This window comes from Abrus precatorius, unplaced genomic scaffold (genome assembly GCF_003935025.1).
Source record: "Abrus precatorius isolate BTA unplaced genomic scaffold, Abrus_2018 Scaffold7, whole genome shotgun sequence".
NCBI lineage: Eukaryota > Viridiplantae > Streptophyta > Magnoliopsida > Fabales > Fabaceae > Abrus > Abrus precatorius.
The window spans coordinates 5908603-5926203 of NW_020874417.1; the positions used below are offsets into that span (position 1 = coordinate 5908603).

Genomic DNA, 17601 nt, shown 5'->3' on the forward strand with positions numbered 1-17601 from the left:
GCTACGTGGTTTAGTTGACGGATGGAATCATGAAACTTAATTTGTTAATTCTTTCATCAATGGGTTAGAGTGGCTATATACGTGGTTTTGTTAACTCATTAATTGAAGAGACTTCGTTACTTAGAATAACTGGTTGAATTTCCATTGTAGTAACTAGCTAGCTAGGATTTATTGTTTTATTACTTCCATAATAGTATAATAATCATTGTTTCACTTCATCCAAATTAAATTGATTTAACAAGTCACATATTCTTTCGGCTCAAGTCCAAATCATAACAAGTTGGAAATGAAAACCGTATGCCACAACCCTTTTTAATACAAAAAGAACTAAATATTAATTTAAATAAATAAATAAATGAAACAATATTATTTCTACCATAATTTTCTTACCCTATATTTTTTTTTCTCTTTCCATCACTTATTTATCTTGTCTCCCCTGTTTTGTTTTTTTTTCTAAGAATTTCCAGCATTGTTCAGTTAATAAATTATATATGCTTCTCTCACACCTAACATTCTCTCCACTTGCTTTGCTACGAAAAGATGACATATTTAGACACAAAATATTCATAACAACTTCGCTATTTGGCATCCCACAAAATCCTAGTTCACTTATCCAAACAAGTCTGATTCTTTCTCCCTCTATATATAAGCTTCAGTAATCAAGACATTAGCATCGTTGGGTCTCGTTAATTCATACATATATATAGTCTCGTATATAATCAATTTCCAAAGCAAAAAATGTCAACTACCATTGATGTTCCAGAATCAAGTAAAGTTGCTAAAGATAAAGCAGTAGCAATTGGACCCGCAAGACCTGGAGGATGGAAGAAAGGGGTAGCAATAATGGATTTCATTCTAAGGTTAGGTGCCATAGCAGCGTCTCTTGGTGCTGCTGCCACCATGGGAACAAGTGATCAAACACTCCCTTTCTTCACTCAGTTCTTTCAGTTTGAAGCTAGCTACGATAGCTTCTCTACTTTTCAGTTTGTAACCTTCTAAAATTCTCTAATTTCTATGTCTTAATTTGCAAAACAATTACTCTTGCCAGTTTATTATTCCCCCAAATGAGAAACGCATTAATGCTTAACAAAATGCAGGTTTTTCGTTATTACAATGTCTTTAGTGGGTGGCTACCTTGTCCTGTCCCTACCTTTATCTGTTGTAGCCATCGTTCGTCCCCATGCAGTTGGACCAAGGCTTTTCCTCATCATCCTTGACACTGTGAGCTCTCTAGATCTTTATTATTTCTCTAATATGAGTCTAGCCATAGTTCTAAGACAACAATTTTCAAAAAATAATGATATATAATATCAATTTTACTGTTTCAAATAATAGAACTTTTGTTAATAGATTTTTTTTAAAACTTTCTTAGAAAGTGTAACATTTAATAGTGTTAATACATTGAATTACATTAAATATTGTAAACTTTAGTTAAAAGTTTATTATATATAAATTTTTATTATATACAATGTTGCACTAAATAAAAAATTCATTACGTATATGATACATCATACATGGTAGAGTTACAACATTACACTATCTTTTAAACAAAGTATATATTAATAGAGGTAACTCTAATTATTAATATTTAATTTCCATTAACTTAGGGAATTTTTGGAGTGGATGTTACTAGTTATAAAGCGGCTGAATGAACTTGTGTGTGTGAATTGTGAACCCATATGGCAGGTGTTTCTTACTCTAGCGACAGCTAGTGGTGCTTCAGCTGCTTCGATAGTTTACTTAGCGCACAACGGCGATCAGGACTCGAACTGGTTAGCGATCTGCAATCAATTTGGAAACTTCTGTGCGCAGACCAGTGCAGCAGTGATCTCATCGTTCGTTGCCGTTGTTGTCTTCATATGTTTGATTGTCATGTCTGCTTTGGCTATTGCCAAGCCTTGAAAATTAATTAAGAATGTTGGTTGTGGCTTAAATTACCTGTATTATTATTGTTCATGTTTATTCTGTTTCCTAAGTTATTCTCAGGTTGTGAGGTTTTTAACTTCCTTGTATTAAAAACTCATGATGTGCCTAATTCATTACTTGTGTTGCAATTGAATATTCTTATATTTCTTCATTTTTATATTTGTTCACTTAAGGAGATAATATCTAAATTTAAAAAAAAAAAAACTATTTTTTAATATAACTTTTCCTAACATTTCTCTCATATTTATAATAAACGTATAAAATATTTAAAAATTAGATAAAAATAAAGACAAAAAATTAACAATTATTATTATCTTAATTTTTAAAAATAAAGACATAAAATTCTTTCAGATAAAAATGATATGTATTGAGAATTACATTAGATGTGTATTGAAAATTATGATGGCTGGATACATTTATAATAATATTTAAATAAAAGTTACTTTGATTATTTAATCATTACTCTTAAAATATTTGGTAGCAGTTTTTAATACTATTTATTTTTAACTTTTATTCATTTCTTCGATGTAAAAGGTTCGTCAACAAGGATTCTAATTTTACCGCTTAAAAAGAATATTTAATAATTATTATTAAATGCAACTGGACATTATAAATGATTGAAAGGTGGAAAATAAAGAGGACCATAGGCTTAAATTGAAATCTTTGCTACATGCATCAGTTATTTATTGGAATTTTCAGTGTGAGTGATAAAATTTTACAAGAAGTAAAAGGTTAAAGGGAAATCATAGAATTAAGTGATAAAATTTATAAGTTGATTCACTATCTTTAAAATATTAAACTACATTATATATGAATTTGCTTGAACAGGTAAGATTTTAGTCTTTTAAATTTTTGTAATTTTTTTTATTTAATAAATATATTTTTCTAAACAAATTTATTTATTTGTTAATTTCTAGTTAGAATACACACTTGCTCATTATAAAAGTGTAAGAAATAATTTTTTTCAATAAAATTTTACTATATTTAAATGTTTAAACTCAATCATAAAGACTAAAATTAATATTTTATATTTTTATCTTTTAGAATATAAATTTTTTGTTTATTAAAATTTTATGATATTTTTATTCAATACTCATGTTTTTTCTAAATATTTTTTTTAATGTCTAGTTAAAATATATATTTAATTTTTATAATCAACACTTATTTACAAATAAGTTCTTATAATTAAAATTTACATTTTAGTCCTCTCTACTTACCTTGGCAACCTTCTTTTCATCAGGTCCATAATATCCTTCCATATCCTACCCTTCTTTTAAGACTTTCTCTCTAAACCGGATGGTTTTTGCATCTGCCTGCAACATCACAAGAAACTCAATTTCAATTATATGGAAAAAAATGGCGATATTAATGACAAAACAAATTCTAGAACCAAAATTAGAAGTGGACACCATAAGCAATCCCAATCCCACCCTATTAGAGAGAGCCAGTCACTGGAGATAATATCAATTCACAAGATGTATAGGCTGGCAGGAAAGATAGCTCTTATTCACCAGACTTTTGTAATATCCAGGATTATGTTTTTCGCTTCCCTTTGATTTGTTTGTAGTTAGCCAAGTAGCCAACATAACAGTCTCTATTTTGCTTAATAAACATTTGCTTGTAAAGACCAGAATATTTTAATTCTGAAACCTCATAAAGAAAAATTCTGATTGAATATAGAACATGAAACCAGAATAGGTATTATGCATTGCTCCATGAGTTTGAACTGTGGGAAACGAGGTCCAACAATAGACATGAAACTATAACTGGCCAGAAAAATAATTTAAAACAATTGTCATTTGCTTCCAAAAAGGTAACATAGTTCCTAAAGCAACTAATCTTCTAGATCTAAAACCATTCACAAAGATTGGAAACTTTCTCTTCCAAATACTCAGATTACCCCTGGGGTAAAAAAGGCTCAGGCTCTTCCAATATTTGTTTGACATTTCTAATATTAAAGAAAAGGAAGACGAATATACAAAACACTTATATAATAGCCATTTAAATAAGTTGAAATATCCGTTTTATAAAAATTAACAGGTCTGAACTTTTGCATGGTCTATACTTAATCTTAATTTATGTTGTAAAATATTATTAGACAAGACATGGTGGTGAATGTGACTGATGATTTCTTACTTAAGATATAGTGTTAATGTCCTCTTATGTGATTTCTTGTTTAATCTTTCATGTTTCTGAACTCTGGTTTTAAGATTGTTATATATAATTAATTTTTGGATACTATAAATATAGTAATGTTAATAAAATAACATTTTTTTTAAAAATATATTATTTATTATTAATTAAAATGTTAAAAATTAAAAAATTAAGTTAGTCTTACTTTTTATTTAATAAATCTTACTCATAATATGTATATACATATACATATACATAAATATATTAATCCTCTGACAAACTTGCCCTAATTAGGCACAGGGTGACGAAGGTTCCAATAAGCACCGGTAATTAAATTAAAGAGGCTGTGCGGTTTGGTTGACTAATTATAGCAACAACTTGGAATCAGAACTTAAATTATGGTAACTATCTTGTTTCATATAGCTTTCCTTTATAGAGTAGCTTTTAAAACAACAATATATTTTGATGTTAAGAGAACAAAGTCCACTGCTTGACCTCATGCAAATTTGATTTAACAAGTCCCAAATCCCTCCAAACACCATTATCCTTTTTCAATAAAAATAAGTAAAATATATGATAGTGCTCTAAAACCTCTACTTGCTTTGTGATCAAAAAGGTAAGTATCAAGTGGGAATGGTTTCACAACAACTCCACTCTCCCTTCTCCTATATCTGAACGTTGACCATTGTCACTCTATATAATCTACTACCATCAAGGTAATTTGCATCGCTGGGTCTTATCATTCATATTTTTGTTTCATTTCACCACACCTCTTAGAACACAAGCTTCTCTAAAATTTCAAAGTAAAACAATGTCAACCACTATTGATGTCCCAGAATCAAGCAATGTTGCTAAGGGAAAAGTAGTTTTAGGTGAACCCCAAAGGCCAGGAGGATGGAAAAAAGGGGTAGCCATAATGGATTTCATTCTAAGGTTAGGTGCCATAGCTGCTGCTCTTGGTGCTGCTGCCACTATGGGAACAAGTGATCAAACTCTCCCTTTCTTCACTCAGTTCTTTCAATTTGAAGCTAGCTATGATAGCTTTACTACTTTCCAGTACGTGACACTAAACGCTCTATATAAGTTGCTATAAATGTTCTCATAAACGTTCATCTTAATTTGCACTTTCACACTGAATCCAATGCTTACCATAATGCAGGTTTTTTGTTATTACAATGGCACTTGTTGCTGGCTATCTGGTCCTCTCCCTTCCTTTCTCTATAGTTACTATCATACGCCCTCATGCAGCTGGACCTAGGCTTTTCCTCATCATCTTAGACACAGTAATTATGATCCCTAAACCTTATATATAATAATTAGATTTAGTAAAGTCACTACTTATAATATAGCTAATTAGAATCTCAAAATAATATTGAAATAATAATTGTTATTTTAATTCATTTTGACCTCGTGATTAATTGGGCTACAGGTATTGTATTAATTTAAAATTTGGGGTTGGTTTCTTTAAAATGAAAGAGTGTTTTTTGGAAAATAATTGAAGTATAGTTAAAGTAATTGATTTAAAAATCAATGATTAAAATTGTGATAAAATACATTTAAATGTATAATAAATTATAAAGTTATTAAAATTTTAATTATTATTTTTTTAGTAATGCCTTGTAACTGTATTTTATCTTTTAAAGTGTTTAAAGGAACTAATTAAATTCATCACAAAAATTACTCCTTAATATATTGTTGATACTGTGATAAATTACTACTTATTAACTACCTGACACGGATCTTTTTACTAAGTGTTTAAACATTGTCATAATTTGAATAAAAAATTATCTATTTGTGTATGATATGTAGGTATTTCTGACTCTGGCCACTGCTAGTGGTGCTTCTGCTGCTGCCATTGTTTACTTGGCACACAACGGCAATCAAGATTCTAACTGGCTTGCCATATGCAATCAATTTGGAGATTTTTGCGCACAAACCAGTGGAGCAGTGGTGTCATCGTTCGTTGCTGTGGTTATCTTTGTGTTGCTGATTGTTATGTCTGCTTTGGCCCTTAGAAGAAATTAGAAAAGTAAGATGCAATCATGCAGGGGCTTAAGTTACCTGCATTATTATTGTGTTTGCTATATTCCTGAAGTTTTCTTTTGGTTGTAAGGTTAATTTCCTTTCATGAAGTACCGAAGTGTCAAAGTTGATTATTTGCATTGATTTGGGCAAATGTTTCGATGCAATATTATTTACTTCTAATATTATAAGTTTGAGATTATATGTTCAATTTTCTTGAGCCTCTTTCTCTACTTTTTTTTCCAGTAGTTTCCTTATTCTCAAGTATAGAAAACAAAAGTTGAAAATAAAATAACATTTTCGGGGGTTTCTAGCAATCTCCTACAAACAAAACAAAATTAAACGCATCATTATTAGAAAAATGTGAACATAACAATAATATTTTAAAAGAAAATCATAACGACACTGTAACAACAAAATTAGTTAAGAAAAAGAAAAAAAGAAAAGGATAAGTGTGTAAAATAGAATTAAATGATGAAATATTCAATAAATTGATTATTCCAACATGAGCAATATATTTACAAGATAAGATCCTATTGGATAAGCATTAGCAAAGACAAAATAAATAAAAGAATAAATAAAGAAATATTATTACAATATATAGCTAAAACTATCTAGAAGCTTCTGATATTTATAGCAAACATAACAGAAAAAATATTAAAAATATGCTGAAGGTTGAGGGATAAATTGGGCCAAAAAAGCATTAGACTTCTTCTGTTTTAATACGGATAATTAGTAATTTTTCATCTCATTTTTTTGGTTTAACTACATTGTCACGTCAATTAAAAATTACCAATAAAATAAAAATTAAAAAGTCTCGTCAATTAAAAGAAAATTATGTAAGAAAAAGGCCTTGTTAAGAAAGGTAATGCATTGACAACTTTTTTTATAAGGAATTAATTCATTACTTTCTAACATCTATCAACCGAAGATATCAATACACACAAGAAAAGAAGTTGTACTTTTCCTTCTTCTTCTTTTTTTTTTTTATTTGATCTTAATATATATACAAATCACTTGAGTTTTGATTAATCTGAGTTTAGCTCAATAGACTTTCTTCAGGGTGTAAAATTCTCTTAATGCTTACTTTTACATTCACAATACATGAATCCGATATCTTTTAAGAAAATCAAGTTCCCTATCACTTGAATCTACACACGGATATTGAGTTTTTTTAAATTGATATAGAGTGCTCTTTGAATATTAATTAAAGAAAAATATTAGTAATTTAGCCTATGAATATATGGAATAAACATTTATTTATTTTTACTGTCATTTAATTAAACTTAAATAATATTTATCATAACTTCGAATAAAATAATATTTTATTTGAATTCAAAGATAATGTCATAATTATAATAATATTTTGAATTCGTCTCAAAATAAAGTAGTATTAAAATTTAACGTCCTATAACAATAATGTTTATTAACTAATGTTATTTAAATATTTCTATCATAATTTTTAATAGTTTTATTTATTAGTTTTTAATTATTTCCTGTATGTACCGTTTAAATAAAAAGAGAAAATAAGAGGAAAGAAAATAAAAAGTAATATGAAAATAGAGTGATTTTGTAATACATAGGAAAACTGTTCAAAAGTTACAGTTAACATTATTTCAAACTTTCAAAATGATAGATTATAAAAAAATTAAAAAAAAAAAAAAAACTTTCTTTGAAAACTGATAAATGCTTTGGGTCGCATGGTCTGAATTTCACCGGGACTAAAAAGTGAGCTAAGTTAGTTTGGGACACCATAGAAAAAATTCAAATAGAAAACGAACACGCTTTCATTTGGTGCAAATAATATTTAAAAACACCATCCCATTGTTGTCATATACTTACTTCAGAAAAATGTGTAGAAAAGAAAGTTGATTAAGTAGAACTAAATATGTATACGTTGATTTCATGCAAATTGAGTTTAAAGAAAGAGATAGTCTAACCACATGATAATCATTTCCTTTAATATATCATATAACCAAAAAGCAATAGCAAATAAATTAAAGAAATTAAGCTGATCATGTAGTACTATGTGTTGTTCTGTTTGGCTGGATTTTTCTAGCACCCACTCTTCCCTGCCACTTTGAATGAAAAAATGAGTTTAATTAAAGATAACGACTCCCCTATCTTCCACTAAACTTATTCTATCATTGGCTACAATCCTGTAGTTGCATTGCATCGCAAGGTTCCTTATATCATTCACAGTATCATCTACATACTCTTCAGAGAGAGCACTACTTAGAGTATCTCCAAAAGGCAAATGATGTCTTAGAGTCAAGCAAGAATGCTAAAGGAAGAGCACTTCCAATTGTACCCACAAGAGCTAGGGCTGCTATTCATATCCAAGTTCGTTGAAAAATTTGAAAAGGAAAGAGGGAAAAATATTATAAATAAAAAAATTATATTTATTCATCACACTAGTATATATGTATTTCTTTAAGTGGACTAACAACTTAAGTAATTGTGCATTTGACTAAAGTTTATAATTTTATTAATTTAAAAATTGTAAGTGAGAAAATTTATAGTTTTTCTCTCCGCCCATCAAGAAAGGAAGTTAAATGATGGACTTTTTTTCTGAGATTAGGTAATTGTTACATCCGCTTTGGGTGCTGCTTCCACCATGGCAACTAGTGATGAGACACTCCAGTTCTTTCGGGCCAGCTATGGTAGTTTTTCCACTTTGATTGTTTCAATTTTAACTCTATTTAATTTAATTCTTTTTGTGGTTGTCTGAGTTGTGACATAGGATAAATAACTCCATTTTAAATGGAGTAATGAAGTTAAGACATTATACGAATAAAATAAAAGTTGTATAATGAGTTTTGGTTTGAATATAGCATAACTAACATTTATAATATTTTTGTGTTGATGACCCTAGCGATTTCTAGTGCAGCTGCCACTGTATTATGGAGCTTTGAGTATCCTTACTTCAGCTGTGTGTGCATCAATTACCAGATTTATTTTTTGAATTATTGCGGGGACTCGTGTTGTAATTAGTTGTTTGCATTTTCGGATCAACTTTGACTTTTGAACCAATTTGTATTTCAAATCTTGATCCTTTAATTAGATTTAAATATATCTTTTTACGTATTCATAAATTTTTGGTTATAGGCTCTCTTGCTAACATGAATAATGGGATATTATTATGTGCTATATTTTTATAGAATGATTTCAATAAAATAATTAAAACTAAAAGATTTATAAAAATATGGAAATTGAAATAAAAATTAAAAAAAATTAAAAATTATAAAAGTATAAGAAGTGTAAGTATTATACAATAAATAAGATATTAGAGAATAATTCTATAATATTTTAAAGAATACTTTAAAACATTTTAATGTGGAGTTACATGAATAATTCTCTAAATCAGATAAATTTAGAGAGCAATTCATATAACTACTCTCTAAAATATGAACAATAAATTTAAAATTTAAATTTTTTTTATGAGTTTCTTTTATAAATTAAAATTAATTTATTTATAAATTTTTTAATCACAAACTAAAATTAATTTTTGTTTTATTAAAATTTAAGTTTATATATTATATTAAATAACTAGTCTATATCTAAATGAATAAAATATTAAAAAAATTAAATTAAAAAATTATTATTAATAAAAAATATACGTATAATTATAAAAGAAACTAACTTTTTGTGAGTAATTAATTATTCTCTAAAATAATTTTAAAAGAACATTATATGATTACACTGTAAAAATAACTTATTTAAAAAAATAAAAAATAACATAATATATATTAAGCTATAATTAATTTATTACTTACATCTTTTCTCTTCTTTCTCTGGCTAGTATAAATGAATTAAATAAAAATCTACTAAAATTAAAAGAATTAAAATGTTTTTAAAATATTTTTTTTTAATTATAAAAGTTGGATTCTTTAATTTCTATTAGCAGTGAAAGAAATTTTTTTCTTGACCAAAATAAGTTTAGTAAGAGGATACAAATATTCATAAAGGAATCTAAACTAACATTAAAAAAATACTTAAAAAAATTTAATTAATTAATTAAGTGAAGTCAAAATTAAAAAAGAAAAACTTAAATTATTTAATTTTATTTATTCATTCAAAAGATTTTGTTTTAGCTTTATAATAAGTATTAGAATCTATGTGGAAAGTTATTAAGTCTTTTCTTGAATAAATTTACATGAAGTGGTAATTAATATATATATATATATATATATATATATATATATATAATATAATATTAGTATAAACTTTAGAGGGTGGGGTGACATTGTTATTCTTGCATGAGTGAGTAGTCTCCAAAATTTAATTTATCCGCTAACCACTCTTAAATATTAGAATGGATTTAGTAACATAAATTCATAAAGCGTTTTTAGTTTTTTTAATAAATTAATAAAGTTATTAGATAAACAAAGAATAAAAGAGCTTAATTTTTAAAAATTGATTTATAACAAAAATAGTTCAAATAATATTTTACATATTAAAATTTATTTTTTAATATTTTTTATTTTCATCTTTAATTTAAAAAATTATTTTCATAAAAAAATATTATTATTATTTAAGTTATACAGCATATTTTAATTAATTGTATGACTAATTTTATTGAAATATATTTAATTCAATTGGCTAAATGAATTAGTACGATGTTATTCTATTTTAATCTATAATCTTAAATTCAAAAAAACATTTTGGTAAAAAAAAAAAGGATAAATTTAATTCAATCAATTAGTCATACTCTATAAACTTTAAATTACAAATTATAAATTATCAACTAACTTATTACTTACAAACTACAAATATCAACTTTAAAATAATTTTATCAAACAAAACTTTAAAAAACTGATTTAGTTAAATTTTCTTAGTTTTCACGATGTTAAGAGTACACTTTGTCTTCTTCTTTTCCAGTGTATGAATACATCTTATAAAGAAAACAGTTGCAATTAAATATAAGGGTTAACGTGTATATGAATATTTTTAAAATAAAAAATTATTTTTAAAAAAAGAAACAAACATGTTCTAAATAGTTATTATTATTATAATTTTAAATAATAGATATATTTTGTGTTGAATTTTTGCTTTAATGCAGATAAATCTTTGTCCAATAGCTAAGGACATATTATTTTGTCATTTGAAAAAAAAAACTGATGTTACTCATAAACTATAGAAATTTTTTCATTCTTATACAATCCTTTAAGCACAATTCATAATTCCATATTATAATAATTCCTTTTAACTATGTATGTTTTTCATTTATTTTTTTAATTATATATATATATAGCTTTATTTAATTTAAAAATCATAATAATTATACTATTTGAGTATTTCTTATGTATGATAATGGGGATGTAAATCTTATTAATAGAAAATAAATTATCAATATGAATGAGAATGAAATATAAAGTTATATGAAATATTAATATTTACATCATAAGAGATAAACATTTAAAACAAAATAAATATTTTCAAAATGGAAAAGATGAATCATCATTGAGCAGTATGGTAATAAGAATTAAAAATGTCTTTATATTTTTCATTATTTATTGTTTTTGATTGATCCAGCTGAGTACGACCAGACTCTCCCTAATTAAATTTTGAAGAAATTGGAGAATGACACGGATACTTTTGAGCTTGAATATGATATGCCAACCATTCCAGATTTCATCTGTTGCATCGACCCATACCCTTAATACCTCTTCCCAATTGGAAGAGACGAGATAAGAAGGGACTTCATTAAATGATGATGTTCACACGAAGATCGATCTACGCAACTTCACAAACTTGCAACCCAGTTTTTGCTCATTAATTACTTTTCCTTTTCCGTTGCCATTTCGCTGGGAAGAGATCGTACGTGACTATTGCTTCTTGTTACAACTAACAACTGTATGCTATTTAACTTGCACTTCTTCTGTGTTACATCTTTGACGCAGCTCAAATAGAACAAATAAAGTTAAAACAGAATAACAAATATTTAATATTTAGATAAGTTCAAATATTCTTTTTTATTTGGATCAGACAAATTAAAGAAAATAAATAAATTATATAAAAAATTAATTTTCATACAATATTTTCTCGGTAAATTTTTTTTAATACTTTTAAAAAAATGAAAAAAAAAAAAACTCCCTGCTTGTTGGTCCCCCTCCTTCTCTCTTTCTCATGTCTGCTTCATTTCGTTAGGATTTAAGGTTTTATTTTTGTGGTGGGACTCACGCAAAGAAAATCCTCTTCTTATTCTCATCTAAATTTAAAAAAAAATATTATTTTCTTTCTTACCCCTTATTTTTCTTACATCCAAACATATCCTCAATGTGGTCTCTCATTAATTATTACTTTATGCACACACTTTAAAAATTAATTAATTTAATCAGTTATTATGATAACAAAAATTAATTTTATTAAAATATTTCTATTAAAAGTGGTAAAATGTTGCAGTAATTAATTATTTATTAATCTTAAAATTATTTAATTGATAATTGGTAAAAATATTTTTAATAAATAAGGATATTATTTTAAAATAAATACTTTAAAACAATAAATCATATAAAAAGTATTTAAATAATAACTAATATAAAATAAATAAGTACTTGGAAAATGCTAATAAGCTCAAAAAATTAAAATTAATTTTTCATCAAAAATCATAATAAATACATTTTCATAATTTTTAATGTAATTCAACGTAAATTTCAACAAAAATTTATCATTTTTAATTTCTTAACAAGACCCGTCTTGTCTTAACAAATTATATATAATGAATTTAATTTAAATACGTTAATTTAACACTATTACTCAATAATATATTATCATATTAGTAAAAAATAGTTAATTTTTATAATAATATAAAAATTATATCTATAGTGTATTCTAATCATAAAATCTTTACATTATAATATGTAAAATGTATTTTTTAATTTTTATTACTTCATGTCAATACAAAACATAAATTTAGTATTAATATGGATTAAGTTGTATTCTCCTAACTTTCTAGGGGTTCTAAAATGATTTTATCAAAGTTAAAATATCTATGTTTTGCCAACAAAATATCCTAACAGACGTACAAACAGTTCCAGTGTATAAAGATATTCTTCAAACAATTATTGGCACTTTTTTTTCCACCCTGGTAATCATTATCCACTTTGGAAGGGAGAAGATAGAGGAGAAAAGAAAAGAAGATATATTTTTAAAATTTAAATTAAAAATTATATATTATTTATAATAATAAATACATATTTAATATATTAAATTATTTTTTATTTTTAAAAATATTAATTTTAAAAATATAAAATATTTTTTTAAACTTGTCTTTAAATTTTCTTTTTCAAAAAGCCTTTAAGTTTTGTTTGAAAAAAAATGATTTAAATATTTTTTTTTCGTTAAGTATAATAAAAAACATTTAAATTTTTTTATTTTTTATTTTAAAAAAAATTATGCTCTCATTTTCTATCCATTTTACTAAATAAAGAGTTAAATATATGACTAAAAATTTGAAAAAAATGATCAATTGTAACTCGCCAAAGGGGAAGTGAATTGAAAAAGACAAAAAGAAAATAAATTTTGTTCTGTGTGCTTGTAATATAAAATGGACATATTTTGTTCTGACTTTTTAAAATTTAATAAAATTTTATTTTACATTAGTTTACTTTTTACATTATTTTAACTTTGACTTATATAACTGCATAAAAAATAATTTGTGTAATAAAAAATATATAATATTATATTATTATATAAAATTTTAAAAAAAAAACGCATGGTGTGAGTGTAATTTGTCCAAACGTTTAATATGTTATACTAAATATTTTTAATACAGCAGACACTGTTTTACTAAATACATTTCACTTACTTTGAATACAATTTTCACAGAAAAAAAAGAACTCCAACAAATACACAGTTATCACTTTGACATTTTGATCCACGTGGTCCAGCTTGCATGATTTTTAATTTTCAAACGAGTGGAAGAATGGTAAGATAATGGAACTGTCAGTGACTGAATGGCTACTTCCATCTGAACAAAAGAAAAAGAGCAGAAAACGTAGAGAACAGGGCAAGACCAACACACAGCATGTCCAATCTCCCTTCTGCCCTCACTTTCCTTTCCATTCTTTCTTTCTTCTTCCTAACAAAAGCCCTGTAATCACAGCCCTCTTCCTTCTTCTTCCTTTTCCTCTCACCTTCCAACGCCCTCAGCAAAATTACCAAACAATCCCTCCCATTCATTTGCATCCCATCCATGTCCTCCATCTGCAAACTCACCTCCCTCACTTGCATTTCCTCTCCCCACGTCACGGTCACGCTACACAGCACCACCTCTCTCGCTGTCCCTCGCTCGCCGTCAACCACCGTCGCGAACCGCACCTCCACCTCACCGCTCAGCCAGTGCTTATTCACCGACACAGCGTTAAAACTCGACACGTTCACGGCACGGCGCACCGTTGGGTCGATCACGATCCAGCTCAGCTTCAGCTCCTCTCCGAGATTCTTACACGTATCCTCGTCAACCGGATATTTAAGTCTGGTCCGAACAACGTCCTTGGGGTCAACCAGGTCGATTCGGAAAGGGGAGCACCGGAACCACCCGGTTCCGGTTTCGGTCTCGACCACTTTGGAGAAAAGAAGGCGGTCACCGTGGAAGAGATCAACGGCTGAGATGAGTTGTGGCGTGCGGTGGGGTTTTGTTGTCGGGGCGGTTGGGGAAGGCCGCGAAGAGGGGAAAGAATCGGCGAAGAAAGAGCGAGGACCGTTGGGGAAGGTGGAGATGACGTGGTGGACACGTGGCGAGATGGTGGAGGGCCATGTGGAGTGGCAGGCGTTGGCCCAGAGGTTGTTGTCGGCAGAGAGAGTGTGGAGTTCGGAGGATGTGGTCGCCGCGGAGGCCAGGGTGGGGCCATCTAGGCGCGTGAGGATGTGGGTTTGGATTATGTCGGGGTGGACGTCGGAGATTGAGGTGGCACCGCCACGGTCTCCGGTCGCCGCTTCCGTTGGCTCGTCGGATGTGCTGGTCATGGCAAGGCTAGTTCAGTAGGTTTAGGTGTTGGTGCACGAGGAATGGTATTTATAGACACGTGGAGAGAGGATGGATCTTGGAGGAATAAAATGGAGACTATTTCCTTCGTGACTTTTTTTTTTTTTTTTAAAAGTTTTGCCTTTGATAAAAATATTTATTTTAATTTATTTTTTGACTTATTAAAAAATTATTATATTAGTAAGTTATTAGGAAAAATTATTAATAATTAACAAATTTAACATGCTAATAATCGTTATTGAAAATTAGACGATACACGCAGAGATTTAGAGCAAAGAAGATAGATTTGACAATTTTAAATTTTTTTAAAAAGATAAATTTTACTGTAATTTTTTAATAATATATGTGTTATTAAATGTATTAAGATAAAATTTCATATCACAATGTATAAAAACAACTATGTTAGTATGAACAAATTAGCTGGTGTATATTAAATGTAAAATATTTATTTTAAATAAAATAAAATAATAAAAATAAAAATACTTTACTGATTTTTGTAAGAATTATAATCCTATAATTTGATTCAAAAATTATTTCATTTTAAAAAAATTCTTTATACCAATCAGAAGCCAGTTTCAATACTTTCTTCACACACTGTTTTTAAAATTAAAATTATTTAAGAATTATATAACTATGTTAATATTAATCTTGCAGACTTGAGAGTGGCTAAAGAGATATTTCAAGGAAACGTCGTTTTTAATTAGAAAACAGCAGTAGCAACGTTGTAGCAGGTAGAATATGACCTAAGCGAATCAAGTGGCTCCGTCTAATTTCGTCTAATCCAAAGCGAAATTGATGGCTGACACTGTTCATTGTGTCACTTTGGTTGAACGTGTGAGATGTTCTTTTATATAATAGATTAATTAAAAATTAAAAGCAAACTTTATTTTACTTATTAGGTCTGTTTTATTTTTTTTACTTAAATATGTTATTATTTTCATAGTAAATTTTTATTTTAGTCATTTAAATAATTTTTATTTTTTATGAATTTTTATTCTTGATCTCTAATATTATTGTAGTCAAATAAAAATTGACTCTTATCTCATCAGATCTAAAGCTAAATTAAAAAAAAAATTTACAAAAAAAAATGAATTAAAATAATTTTTTTTTGTAAGAAATAAAATAAAAAATTTATTAAAATGTAAAAAAAAATATATTTAAATTTATCTTTTATAAATCACATATATTCTTTGGAAATTTAATTTTGTTCAAGTAAAGTTATTTTAAATAATAAAACTCTCTTTTTAAATATTTAATAGAGTTATATTTATTAAACTTTAATTTCACATTACATATTAAACTGGAACAGTTTGATAAATAAAATAAATTTAACCTTTAGTATAGTTAAAAGTTTAATTATAATCCTAAGTTTAACTAACCTATTCCAGAAACATGACCTAAGTTTCTATTAAGTTGTTAAAATCACATTTTAACATCACAAGTAACGAGTGAATCTAATGACTCATTATTGTTAGTTAAGTAATAAAAATATAACTACAACTTGATATAAAATCTATCATTGACTAGTGTTATTATGTGATCTAGTTCCTTTGTCTATACATTAAATAAATAAAGATAATAGCTAATATTTGTGTAATTAACATAAAAAGAATGTTAAAAGTAATAAAATCTCAAAACTCTCGGAAGATTCATGTGAAGGTCATAAATTATATTGGGAATATATTATTCTTAGATGAAGAAGCTTATGAGGCAACAAGTGTGTGTAAGATTGGACATGGATTGACTTGACATAAGATTAATTTAAATTTATTTTAAAATTAATTACATAGATTGAATTTCAAATTAATTTTTGATTTTTTTATTTTAAAATTTAGTTTTGATTTATTAATAATTGTAAATCTGGTTTTAGTTCAAACTAATGTTAAACATGGTTTTTTTAAAATAAATTTAGCTTTAAATTAAATTTTATAAAAAATATAATATAAATTTTATACATATATATAACTAGCTTTCTATTTATTTATTTTACTCAAAACCATTTTTTAATCCAAATTCTTAACTAAATCAATTTTAATTCACAATCATTATTCAAATAAGGTGAAACAAACAATATTATTGCATTTCAACATATTTTTCTACATATATAAATTTGGAAGTTAATAATAATAATAATAATCACAGTGATAATGAGAAAAAGACGAAGATAACGAGGAAGGGAAGTTTGGTGAGAAGAAAAAGCGAACAAAAAGAGAGAAAGAAGCGGGAGCATTTATTGTATTGTGCATAAAACAACGTGGCTTCTTTCCATGTTAAAGAATATGAGCCTTTTTGGTGCTTGTGCTAGGATTCCAATGATGCATCCAACTCTTCCACACCATTTTATTTATGTACTGATTTTTTGGTAACCTTGGTTACATAATACAACAGCAACTAACCCCGAGGAAGATACGATTACCAAGAAAGAATAGAACATGTTCGAATTTGGATGAAAAGAAGAAAATTTTGGTTTTGATAAATGGTTTGCAAAACAAATCTAATAAAGTAAACTTATATATCTGGTTGTATTAATT

General features: G+C 27.0%; 3 protein-coding genes across 3 annotated transcripts; 2 read left to right on the forward strand and 1 right to left on the reverse strand.

The window, feature by feature from the left end:
• Positions 1-738: 738 nt before the first annotated feature.
• Positions 739-1902, forward strand: LOC113873169 (casparian strip membrane protein 1). Its single transcript, XM_027511172.1, has 3 exons — positions 739-983; positions 1098-1221; positions 1687-1902. The coding sequence occupies exons 1-3, from the start codon at positions 739-741 to the stop codon at positions 1900-1902; spliced, it is 585 nt and encodes a 194-aa protein (XP_027366973.1).
• A 2968-nt stretch (positions 1903-4870) lies between these two features.
• LOC113873125 (casparian strip membrane protein 3) lies at positions 4871-6084 on the forward strand. The gene is made up of 3 exons (XM_027511116.1): positions 4871-5115; positions 5219-5342; positions 5869-6084. Exons 1-3 carry the CDS (start codon positions 4871-4873, stop codon positions 6082-6084), a joined length of 585 nt encoding a protein of 194 aa, XP_027366917.1.
• Positions 6085-13606: 7522 nt separating this feature from the next.
• Positions 13607-15151, reverse strand: LOC113873380 (probable F-box protein At2g36090). Its single transcript, XM_027511477.1, has one exon. The coding sequence runs from the start codon at positions 15049-15051 to the stop codon at positions 14044-14046; it is 1008 nt and encodes a 335-aa protein (XP_027367278.1). The 5' UTR covers positions 15052-15151; the 3' UTR covers positions 13607-14043.
• Positions 15152-17601: the final 2450 nt, after the last annotated feature.

What these genes read in the sequence shown, in the direction of transcription:
- LOC113873169 (XM_027511172.1), top strand. Translation starts at nt 739, where the DNA reads ATGTCAACTACCATTGATGTTCCAGAATCAAGTAAAGTTGCTAAAGAT. An exon ending in GATAGCTTCTCTACTTTTCA is followed by an intron (nt 984 to 1,097) that starts GTTTGTAACCTT and finishes AACAAAATGCAG; the next exon opens with GTTTTTCGTTATTACAATGT. An exon ending in TCCTCATCATCCTTGACACT is followed by an intron (nt 1,222 to 1,686) that starts GTGAGCTCTCTA and finishes CCCATATGGCAG; the next exon opens with GTGTTTCTTACTCTAGCGAC.
- LOC113873380 (XM_027511477.1), bottom strand. Translation starts at nt 15,051, where the DNA reads ATGACCAGCACATCCGACGAGCCAACGGAAGCGGCGACCGGAGACCGT.
- LOC113873125 (XM_027511116.1), top strand. Translation starts at nt 4,871, where the DNA reads ATGTCAACCACTATTGATGTCCCAGAATCAAGCAATGTTGCTAAGGGA. An exon ending in GATAGCTTTACTACTTTCCA is followed by an intron (nt 5,116 to 5,218) that starts GTACGTGACACT and finishes ACCATAATGCAG; the next exon opens with GTTTTTTGTTATTACAATGG. An exon ending in TCCTCATCATCTTAGACACA is followed by an intron (nt 5,343 to 5,868) that starts GTAATTATGATC and finishes TATGATATGTAG; the next exon opens with GTATTTCTGACTCTGGCCAC.